This window comes from Elephantulus edwardii, unplaced genomic scaffold (genome assembly GCF_000299155.1).
Source record: "Elephantulus edwardii isolate Elephantulus edwardi_28Jun2011 unplaced genomic scaffold, EleEdw1.0 scaffold00281, whole genome shotgun sequence".
NCBI lineage: Eukaryota > Metazoa > Chordata > Mammalia > Macroscelidea > Macroscelididae > Elephantulus > Elephantulus edwardii.
Window position 1 is genome coordinate 66,607 of NW_006400031.1, and position 12,200 is coordinate 78,806.

A 12,200-nucleotide genomic window follows, 5' to 3' on the forward strand; every position below is an offset into this window, starting at 1 on the left:
CTTCCAAGTCTAGCTTTGTTAAAGTACCTTTTCCCTTCTCTATGAAGGGGCTTTTGTACACTAAATAACACATGTACCAGAATAGAGCAGAGCATTTACTTTTGAACCCAAACACCTATATGGCTCTCAAATGGGATTCCTAGGCATTAAAAATCACTATCAGGTTACCCTTAGCGATGGAAAGAATTCAAAGAGAACCTTTCCCATTTCTTCTGTACTGGAATAGACTTAAACGTTATACTGTGTACCATTCAGAAGCCTTCTCTGTGACACACATCATGATACTTAGTACTACTGCTCCCCAGGGCCATAAACATGTCCCTTTTGACAAAGTGGACCAAGTTTTCGAAGGGGCACATTGGCCTGTGAGAAAGTTTGTGGTGCTCCTGGCAGAAAGTGGTGTGGAACGTGACGTCAACACCATTGTAAAGAATCCGGACAGAATGCTCACCGGGTTTCTCTCTGTCTTGCCAGAGCTCAAAGATCAATCTGGCCACAAACCTGGGAAATCTGGCTTCCGTCAGGCCCAGGGCACTAAGAACTGGAGACAGAGTGACATCATGGGCAGAGTAGAGGGTGAAGATCTCTTCCCTCCTGCCTTCCGCAGCTCGTTGCATCCGGCCGATGGTCTGATTCAGGATAGGGTGGGCGCCCAGGAGCGCGTACCCAAGATACAGTTTCTTCTCCCTCCTCTCTTTCTCGTCCTCTATCTGGTGTGTCTTGATAACCTTAAAGTGCTCCATGTCAATGCAGCCGTTTCTAGTACAAGGGAAGCTGACGTTGTGGCAGAAGTGACAGAGCATGGAGTCTATGGGGTTGGAGGCTCGGAGCTGCTTGGTGGGGACGTCCACCACCTTGGCCATCTCCCCATAGGTCTTCTCCAGCTGGCTGTTTTTTAGACGCAAGAGGTACTGTCGACGCTGCTCTTTTTCCAGGTACTGGTTTCTCACCGGGCAGTAGCAGTTTCCGGAGCAGAAGAGAGCACTTGGCTGGTGCCTGAAATAGACCTTCTTCCAGTCAAAATCAGGGAGAAAGCCATAGAGCAAGGCCAGCCCGCTCTGCAGAGTTCGGCTCTTCCCTGTGGTCTCTAAGTAAAGGTGCTCTGTGGACCAGTCACTCGGCAGGAGTTTATGTTTCTTCTGATAGATGTCCCTCAGCAGCTGGCCATTCTGCAAATGCTGCACGATGCCTGAAACAGAAGAGAACGCAGAGCTCTCCTTACCACCAGCTCAGAGAGAAGAACAGCGAAGCCTGCGTGAGTCAGTGCCCAGCCCCGGACCACATCTGAGAGATGTGCAAAGTAATAGAACTGAACCCATCTGCCCACCACATAGAAGCTGCAAGACAGGTTCTCCAGCTTGTGAAGGGAGGGTCTGGGGAGTCTCCATGAAGGGACGAGTGGGCAGACAGAGTCCTCTTGATCCTGAACATCCTGCCTCCCTCCTGACTGGCTCCTTTACTGAGGAATGCAGCGCAGGGCTCAGAGCAGTCAGTGAGGTAAAAAGAAAAGAGCCTTGTAGCTTCTTATAGCTGGGGTGCTCCCTAAGGGGCTTCCTCGCCCTGTGCTGCCTAACGGAAGGCTCTCTGCAAACTCAGGCACACAATGATTAGCCACAGAGGTTCTGCCAACAAGGATGCTCGCTCGCTCGTGTGCTTTCTCTGTCTGTCTGTCTCTGTCTCTGTCTCTCTCTCTCTCTCCTGATAAGGAACCATTTCCCAGATAGATTACTTGAAAAAAGCAAAGTGCACATAGTCCATTGAATATGCTCTAGTTAAATGAAAAAGAGGAAAGATGAAAGTATATCTGCGATTGTGTTTTGCTGTGGATTGAATTGTGACCCCTCCCAGCACTAAAACATGGGTGGTAAATTCTCTGTGCCTATGGTATTTTATCTAATTTGGGAATTGGCTTTTTTTTTTGTTATGCCAATAAAACAGGATCAGTGTGTTTTAAATCAATCTCTAACTCTTTTCTATCTCTTCTGAGATATAAAAGAGAAACATCTCTGGTATATTCACACAATGGAATTACTACACTACATTGAAAAACAAGGAACTCATGTAATATTATTCAATATGGGTGACCCTGGAGTATATTATACTGAGGGAAATAGCTCAGTCACAAAAGGACAAATACTGTATGGTGCCACTGGTGTAAAACAGGACTGACATCGGGGTTGGGGGGAGACTGGAAAGATGGGAATAAATAATGTATACTGCATTGAAACAGATGAGGGAGAGAACTGTTTAAAAGGGATATGTGATTAGGTATTATTGTCATGACAGGAGTCCAGAACGAAGGCTACATAGTGGAATGGACATGAGGGGAGGGACTGTAAAACACTGAAAGTTTTTCTTTTACTTTTCAAACAGAAGAGAGAAGTGGGCGGAAGGGTGGGCAGGGAGAAAAGTGCAACAGTGAATGACCGGAAACCCCAAGTCTCTGTAAACTTTCATTAAAATTAATTTTTTTAAAAAGTGACTTGAATTTGTTTAGAAATCAAATGTTTCATTAGATACCCTGGTGGACTTAGTTCCTCAAGGCAGGAGTCAGTCTTGATTCCCTGCTTTGAACATCATGGCGTCTAATGGCCTTACATGAAGTATCCACCCTGCCCATGCCACGTGGAGGTGAGGGAATGGCTGCTGCACTTACCTGTCTGCGTGAGCTCTCCCATCTCACACAGGGGGTGATTAGGGTAGAGAGGCAGGGAATGCAGGGGGCTTTCGAAGGAGGCTCCAGACCCTTTTGACATGTGACTGACAAAAGCTTCCAGTTTAGGATGAGATGGTTTTCTGGAGAGAAAACACAGAGAATCAGGGTCCAAGTGCTCTATAAAAGTCCACTTATGTTAGAAGAATTGTAACCCTTAACACAGACGTAATAGCACAGTTCCCAACCTCAGCAAGCCCTACGTGTGACCAAGTCTCTGTCTCTCTCTCTCACCAGAACAGGTCACTTTTCATTATTATCCTTCACAAGGCTCTTGGTTCTGGCGGATTCAGCTCTGCCCTCCAGCGTCCTATTCCAATCTCTCCCACCTCCTGCAAATAGCCACTAACACCTCAGCTGGGAGCTGTTCTGAATTTCTTTTTTTAAATTTTTTTTTATTGTTTTAAATTTATATCGCAACAAAGTTTTTTTTTTATTTTATTTAAATAGCATTCAGTTTATTACAAATATTTAGTATTGGCTTCCCATATTTCCCCCCTTTTGTTTTTATCATAATTATGTTATTATCTAGATGAGCATCCTTTATGCACAAATTAAATATAATAAACTCAAAGAAATACTTTCAAAAATCTCCATATGATCAGAAGGATTCAGGTTAGTCCTTGAAAGTATGTTTTAATTGTCCCATTGCCACAGTGCTTGTCACAACCAGTTCTGATTAATCTCCTTTGTCAGTGTGTCCTTTGCCATTCCCTATCACTCCTCCCTGAGAGAGACTTCACCCTGATTCATAAGGTTCTGTTGGATTCAGCTCTGCCCTCCAGCGTCCCGTTCAAGCCTCTCCCATCTCTTGCATGCCTTATCGAAACAGCCACTAATACCTTAGCTGGGAGCTGTTCTGAATTTCTCCCTAACATCCTACGTCCATGCCAACCACCTCCCAGTAACACCAGCCTTTCCTGCAATTTCCCCTTCCTGCTCCCCTTCATCCCAACATCTACGAGCTGTGGCCTCAAGCAGTTTTCCTGCTTGGTGTCAGGAGACTTCTGACGGGCCCTCCTGCTTTTAATCTTACCTCCTCCACAGCCAGGTGGAGCTACCTGCACGTGTGATCCACGGCTGCCCTTCCAGCATCTCCATCTGTCCAGGAGCCCCAGACATCTACCTCCCCTGCTGCTCTCCACATGCATCCATCCTCAGTGCTGGGGACCCTGAAGATCTGGGCCCACCTCACTGTGCTAGCTCACCTCTCACCAGCCTCCCCACTCCAAAAAAGTGCACTGGCCACGTGGAACCAACATGTTCCTATCCCTGGCACAATGTGAACTCTGCAGAGTCCCTGGGTGGTAAAGATGGTGCCACGAGTTTGTCTGCTAATCGAAAAGCTGGAGGTTTCAGACCATCAAGAGGCAATTGGAAGAAAGTTCTGATGATCTGAATAAAAAAACACCCACTGGAAATCCTATGGCAAGCACTGCTATCCGGTCACATGTGGGTCATCGTGGGTTGAAGCTGCCAAGCGGCTGGAGTTGATGTGACAGCATTTCTGCACATACAATGTCTCATTTAATGTGGGCTGGTAATGTTGTTGTTGTTACATGCCATCAAGTTACCTGTGACCCATCGCGACCCTATTTACAACAGCTCTGAAGCCTGCCCTGGTCTGAGCCAGTCTCACCGACTCCCAATACACTTAGCCCCATGGCCCTAGATACTGTATCGAGCCATCTCATCTGGGGTCTTCCTCTCCTGCACTGTCCCTTCACCGTTTCAAGCATGATATCCTTCTCCCAGGATTGGCCCCTCCTGGCCACATGCCCAAAGTTATGTGAGACAGCTTCAGAATTCTAGCCTCCAAAGAGAAACTTGGTTTTATCCTAACCCCATTTTCTCTGAATAACGAAATGATCTGTGCATGAAGGCACATTTTCCAGGTGAACACGACTGGACAGAGACAACAGTTTTCAAGCAAACGGCGTAAAAATTAGCATAAAAAGCCAAGACAGATTGAGCTAATGCAGCCCCCTATTATGTAAAAGCCCCATTATCTAGGGCAATGCTTTTTAAAAACACAGCCAGGATGTCTTTACTGTCCTTAAAAACCAGAAAGTTTTTTTGGGGGGAAAATCCATCTCTTAAAGCACATGTTTGAAAACTGGGGAATACTAATAATCCTGGCATGAAATCCAGGTTAAGAAATCATTCTGGATTGCTGCAGGGAGCTATTTCTTTCCACAAAAACACAGGGCCTATTATTTTGCCTGGAGCTAAAACACATAAATGTTTGCAAATTGAGAAATGAAAATTCCAGGCTGATCATGAGGCTACCAATATGAACTGCCTTCGACAAAGGGCCGTCTGTCACCTGAAATCAAGAGTGCTGCAGGTCATTAGTACGGGCTGGCAATGTCTAACGCTCTGAGAAAGTCTTGCTGTCAATTTTACCAGTGGAACTGCATTACTGAACATGTTGGCTGAAGTATTCAGGGCATCTGACTGCTTAATATTGCTCTGATATCTAACTGTATTCATTCAACTCTGTTCTTTTTTTTTTTTTTTTTGGAGGGTACAGGGAAGGTGAAGATTCACTGGAGTGAAGAAAACATCACTTATAGAATAGAGAACAAAGGTGGTTATCTTTGAGGACCAATGAACATGAGCCCTGGGTCTGTCCTGGAGCCTGGTCGGTACCCAGCACATGGCTTCAACTCACTCACTGCCAGTCAGGACTGACTCATCGCTGACCCTCTGGTATGCTTTTGAGGTGGCAAATCGCATGGGAAGAGACTGGCAAACTTTCCTCTCAAAGTGCTGCTGGTGGATTTGAACTGTCAGAGAGGTGAACCCTCCGAGTCCATGGTACAGTTCCCTGTGCCACCAGAACTCCCTAGCACATGGTCAGTATTCCCAAAACATGTGTTCATGAATTCAGCTGTGAAGTGACTTGTTCTTGGTTGCTTCATGAACTGACGTACCTTCTAGAATCTGTAGTAAGGGATACAGCAAACTAAATTAAAAGACATATTGCGATGGGAAAGTCTGCTGTTAGGGACCTCTCCAAAATACTGAAGAGCAATGGTGTCTCTCTTGAGAATAAGGTGTGTCTGACACCGGCCATGGTCTTTGCAATCACTTGTTATGCATCAGAGAGTTGGACAATGATGAAGGAGGATAGAAAGAGAATTGATGCCTTTGAGCTATGGTGCTGGAGAAGAGTATTGAATGTACCATGGACTGCTAGGAAAACAAACAGATTCATCTTGGAAACGGTTAAACCGGGCTGCTCCTTGGAGGCAAGGATCCTGAGGCTTCATCTGACATACTTTGGACATGTTGTGAGGAGAGACCGGTCCTTGGAGAGGGACATCATGCTTGGGAGGGTGGAGGGACAGCGCAGGAGGGGAAGGCCCTCTATGAGGTGGAATGATTCAGTGACTGGGGTAATCGGGATGGGTGTAGCAGAGATAGTACGACTGGCACAGGATAGAGCAGAGTTTAGGGCTGTTGTACATAGGGTCGCTATGAGTCGCAAGCGACTCGACGGCACATAACAACAACAACAACAACAATTTTTAAATGCCAGTAAAAACAAAAAACTACTTGTTGTCAGATCACCTAGGACCCCACTGCTCTGCTCTGTTTTCACGGCCGTGATATTTTAAGAGCATACAGACACACCTTTGTTTTGTGGTGCCTCTGGGTGGGTCACAACTGCTCACCTTTGGGTTAGCGGTCAAGTGTGTAACTGTGCACCACCCAGGAAGCACAGCAAGTTACAACAGTATTTAGTAATTTGGTGGCCCAGTGGTAAGGAACTGCTCTGTCAACCTGAAGGCACATGGTTCGAATCTGCCTGCTACTCTGGAAAAAAAGATGGACAGTCTCCTCCTGTGTGATTAATACCTCTGAAAACCCACTGGAGGGTCGGCTATGGGTTGGTCACAGCTCAGTGGTGCAGAACAACATCATCATCCAGATTTTGGTGAAAAGATTAAAAAATAAAAGGTGTTGTGGTTGAGAATTTGAGTAGTCTGCTAACATCTTTTTGCCTCTTCAGCCTGGGAAGTGGTTTGGATCTCAATTCCTAGGTCTCAGAAGTTAGCCAAGGAATGTGGATGGTATAGCGCATTACAGCTGGGCAGCTAGTGGAAAAGTCAGGGGTTCAAATCCACCAGCTTCCCTGGGGGAGGATGGGCAGCCTCCTCCCATTTAAGTTAACAGGTCCAGAGGGTTAACAAGGGATAAAACGGAATTCACAGCTAGGGCTTTGATCAGTAGTTAGGCAGAACCCACAACTAAAGGTTTCTGAGTGGAAAACCAGCTTTAAGTTACTTAAGCTTTTTCTTTTTTAAATTTATTTTATTTCCAGATGCTCTGCCAGAGAAGGAGGGGCCATCTCCTCCTGTACCAGTCAGATCCAATTTGACGGTACACACACACACACACAAAATAATAAAATAAAATTTTTTTAAAAAAATTATTTTTTCTGGGGTGTGTACTGTCAAATCAGATCAGACTGAAACAGGAGGAGAGGAAGTCATCTGGTGGATTCGAACCATGTGCCTCTGGGATTGTAGTACAGCTTCTTGCCACTTAGCTACCAGAGCGCCCTTAAGTTACTTAAGCTTTGAGACCACTGACAAACCCCCTTGCACATTCTCTTTCTTCCCCCTAGCCACCATTCAGGGGTGGCAGGAACTAAGGTTTAATCTATGTAGACATCACAGGGGATGGTGGGGGCAACCAACCTGAAGATGGAGACAGGAGGGACATCCCCCCAAATTCATGTGGAGCAGTCAGCCAGGACACTCATCTCATAGCTTCATACAGGGAGAGGAAATACCTCTTTGCTAAGGATTCTGGGGCTTCATGTGACATACTTTGGACATGTTGTAAGGAGAGACAGGTCCTTGGAGAGGGACATCATGCTTGGGAGGGTGGAGGGACAGTGCAGGAGGGGAAGACCCTCTATGAAGTGGATTGATTCAGTGACTGGGGTAATCAAGATGGGTGTGTCAGAGGCAATGCGATTGGCACAGGACAGAGCAGGGTTTAGGGCTGTTGTACATAGGGTCGCTATGAGTCGCAAATGACTCGACGGCACATAACAACAACAACAACAACAACATTCTAGCATCCCCTCATTTATCAAATCTTACACTACTATGTTGTTGTGTTGTTGTTATGTGTTGTTAAGTTGCCTGCGACTCATAGCGGCCCTATGCATAATAGCCCTGAACCCTCCCTATCCTGAGCCAGTTTCACTGTCTCTGACACGCCTGCCCTCATTACCCCAGTTGCTATGTCAATCCATCTCATCCGGGGTCTTCCTCTTCTGCGCTGTCCCTCCATCCTTCCAAGCATGATGTCTTTCTCCAAGAACTGGTCCCTCCTGGAAACATAGCCAGTGTTAGATGGATCCTGGCTAACAGCAGAGAGTGCCAGAGGAATGTCTATCTTTGTTTTATTGACTATGCAAAGGCTTTTGACTGTTTGGATCACAACAAATTGTGGCTCACCTTGGGAAGAATGGGAATCTCAGAACACCTGATTGTGCTCATGAGAAGCTTATACCCCAATATAAAATTTTTGTTGTCTCTGTTTTCCTGCAGGAAAAACACATATTATGGTAGCTTTGCTAGAAATCTGCTTTCAAACTGAAATGGAAAGAACTGAAAATCTTAAACTTTCAAGTCACTCCAGTGTCTTATTTGTAATTTTCAGCCATTTTTGCATTTATTTATACCACAGAACTAGAGACAGGACCCTGAGGTCTTATGTACAGGACTCTGAGACCTATGTGTACACCCATGACAAAATTTATTGCTGCTGAGTGAACTAGCTCAGTCCCATAAGGATAAATACTGTATAACACCATTATTGTAGAATGAGTAGTATGAGGATCTAGGGCAGGGGTGGGGAGGGAGAGGGTAGGAGCAAACGGCTGAGGATGGGTTGAGAGGGAGTGATAATCAAAGGGTCGCACAATTTGATGGGGGAGTGAAAGAAATGGGAGAGAAAAACAATCTATACAAACTTAGTAAATACACTAGTAGAAAATAAAAAATAATTATTATACTCTGACTAGAATCTAAACAATTACTCAGAACAAGTGGAGAAGAGGTATAAGACCAATAAAATGGTTATCAGAAAACAATGTAAAAACTTTTTAAGGAAGCTTTGGTGGCCTAGTGGCAAGAAGCTGCACTGCAATCCTGAAGGTGTATGGTTCAAATCCACCAGAAGCTCTGCTCCTGAAGGAGGAGCAATCTCCTCCTGTGCCAGTTGGATCTGCTTTGATGGCACACAATAAGGTTAAAAAGAAAAAAAAGAAAAAATTAAAAAACCAAACTATTAAAACTTTTTAAAAATTTACAAGGTGGGAAAGTGGAATTAAGGGAAATCCACAGATTTTCACAATATGTGTGCCAATTACAGAATTTACTATTTTATATTACTAATAAAATTCTGAAAAGAAAGCCCAGTGACTTCCCTGTCTTTGTTGTTTACTACAGAGTGTAACTGACCCATAGCAGACCCTAAGGCGAGTTTCCAGAGGCGGCTGGGAGGAGACCGCCCACCCTTCTCCCATCTTTCTTCCAGCCTCCAGCTGTCTTTATCTTCCTGCTTTAAGTGCTGTGATGAACTGTTCCTTGTTCTTGAAAACCGTGCGTGCTTCCTCGGCTGTCAGGGCACCATTTTTTTGTTTCCTCCTCTGTCTGCTCCTTCCCCATTTCCTCTTGGGATCCTCTTAGGTCTCTCCAGGATTATGAAATGTATCTTCTTATTAAATGACAGCTATCCTGCTTCCCAGGAAGCAGCTTTCGGGCTTTTCTCCCTCCACGGATGTATGCAGTGTCATTCAAACTTACAGCATCAATTGCCACCTGCACTGCAATGTCTCAGAAACCCTCAGCCTCCCAGCAAGGCAGTGATCCTGAGTCTCCAAACAATACAGCCTATTATTGCCAACCAATCAAACAAACAAACAAAAACCCAAGCTAGTAGCCATCAGCTCAGTTCCAGCTCATGGTAATCTTGTGTGTTACCATCTACTGAACACTACATATTGTGCTTGAAAGCCTGATGATAGCTCAAGCTTACTACCTGTAGTCATACTCAAAATTTCTCTCATGTCCTTTTCTTCTTGTGTCCTCTGTCCCAGGGTGGGGGACGACTGCTGGACAGACACCCAATCAGATAGCTTTGCGTTATCTTACTCTCTTATCTCTCTCCTTCTCCCTCCAAACTGTCACCCGCTCCTACTGATTCCACTTCATAATTTCTCTCGGATCCACTTCCGCTGCCTCCCCTCTGAATTTCAGCTCTATCTCGTTAATGAAAAAAACCAAACCAAAACAAAACAAAACAAACAAACAAACAAAAAAAACCCACCACAAACCAAAAAAACCCCCACATTTCTCTCACTTGGCAGGCATTGTCCTAGGCACCTGGGATACAGTTGTGTAACGTCGAGTTGGAACTAACCCACTGTTCGCCCCCCCAGTTGCTTTTCAGAGACAATAAATCTCATGGAAGGAGATTATCCATCCTTCTGGAGAGCTGCTGGTGGATTCGAACCATGTGCTTTAGGACTGCAGTGAAGTCTCTCACCACCAAGCCACCAGAGCTCCCTCCTGGGTTACAAGAGCAGTGAATAAAACAAAAACCACCGCTTTTGAGGAACTATCCTCCAGCATGGGTAAACAGACAGGATGCAATGAATACTATGCAATGAAGGTATGTCTGTGTTCGGAGATGCAGATGCTGTGGAACAAAGGGCAGGGTTAGAGCAACCGAGGAGACCTGGGCACAGGGAGGCTGTCAGGAGTTCTTTTTGAGAAGGTTGACATTCCAGCAAAGACTTTTAAGAAGGTGCAGGAACTTCTTATATAAAAATCTCTGGACAACAGCCTTGGAGGCCACTATAAGGACTTGGATACTGATTCTTTTTTTTTTTTTAATTATTATTATTTTGTGTGTGTGTGTACCGTCAAATCGGATCTGACTGGTACAGGAGGAGACTGTCCCTCCTTCTCCAGCAGAGCATCTGGTGGATTTGAACCGTGAGATTGCAGAGCAGCTTCTTGCCACTAGGCCACCAGAGCTCCCCATGGATAATGCTTCTGCATGACAACTTTCTTCTGGATTGTTACTACACAAACACCAGCATGTGCAGTCCCCCACCCTGCACATTCTGGCTGGCAAACAGCTTCAGCCTTTCATCCAATCACTGCCAGCTTGTAATTGGCCATCGCGTTCTCACTTCCTTCATGCCTGGAGTCCACACAGCTGGCTGGGCAGAGGCGGCACTGGACACCATCCTCCTCACCTACTCGCTCCTCCCACGTCTTCAAGGTCATCTTCTCTCGTTGGTTTTCCTTGATCTGTCTTGGAGGGGGTGAAACCAAGTCTCTCCTTGGAGACTAGAATTTTGAAGCTCTGTCTCACATACTTCTGGCACGTGGCCAGGAAGGACCAGTCCTTGGAGAAGGACATCATGCTTGGAAGGGTGGAGGGACAGCACAGGAAAGAAAGACCCTGATGAGATGGATTGATTCCGTTAACAAGGATAATGGCTGTAGACGTGTCGGAGTCAGTGAGACTGGCGCAGGACAGGGCAGGCTTCAGAGCTGCTGCACACAGGGTCAGTTTGGGTCACAGGTGACTCCAAGGCACATAACAATAATCATCCCACTTCCTTTCCTACCCTGAGCTGAGTGTGCTAATCTTCTGGCTCAGACCACAGAATACAGACCAAAACTTACTTCCACTTCTTCCATTTCTTCTATGTCTTTTCCTTTGTAAGACGGCTGTGGCTGTTGTTTCTTCCACCTCTGCCAGCTAGCATTCACTGCACGCTCAAATGCACTCAGGCACTGGCTCTGTCTCTCCAGACCAGGGCAGGACCAGCCTTTACAGATGAGAATCGGCAGGGGTTCAGCAATGGTCAGCACATGAGAAGCTGGCTACTCTCAAGCCAGCGTGTCAGCAAAAAACTGCACTCCGTTGGAATTTCAAAGGCTAATTTTTTGGAAACAGTCTGCTACATATTTCTTCCAACAAGCCTCTGGGTGGTCTTGGTGGTGGTGGTGGTGGTGGTGGTGGTGGTGTGTGCCACTGATCTGGAGCTGACCCACCGCTGACTCTCCAGTGGGTTTTCAGAGGCAGTTAATCACGCGCGATGAGATTCCTCCTCCTTCTCCCTTAAAGCAGCTAGTGGATTCGAACTATGCACCCCTGGGACAGCGGCACAGCTTCAGGGGTAGAGGGGAGGGGTCTAGAACTCCCAACCTTGTGGTTAGCAGCCAAGCATGAGAGCCTTTTGTGACATGCCAGGCACATCACAGGAATGCAGAGAGAAAATATATTGAATAAGTCCTGAACAGCCAAAACTTTTTCTGCCTTTGATCTGGAAAAGGTTACCCAATTCATACATATTTTTTCCTTTTGTTTTTTATTAATTTCAATGACAATTTACAGAGACTTTGGCTTTCCATTCATTCATTATTGCACTTTTCTCCCT

General features: G+C 45.7%; 1 protein-coding gene across 1 annotated transcript in view; it reads right to left on the reverse strand.

The window, feature by feature from the left end:
* Positions 1-251: 251 nt before the first annotated feature.
* Positions 252-12,200, reverse strand: part of ACPL2 (acid phosphatase-like 2) — a 34,318-nt gene continuing 22,369 nt past the window's right edge. Inside the window, exons 4-5 of the mRNA XM_006900337.1 lie at positions 2,657-2,796; positions 252-1,189 (exon numbers count right to left, since the gene is read on the reverse strand). Of these exons, the coding sequence (XP_006900399.1) occupies positions 252-1,189; positions 2,657-2,796 (1,078 nt within the window). The remainder of the gene's footprint in view (positions 1,190-2,656; positions 2,797-12,200) is intronic.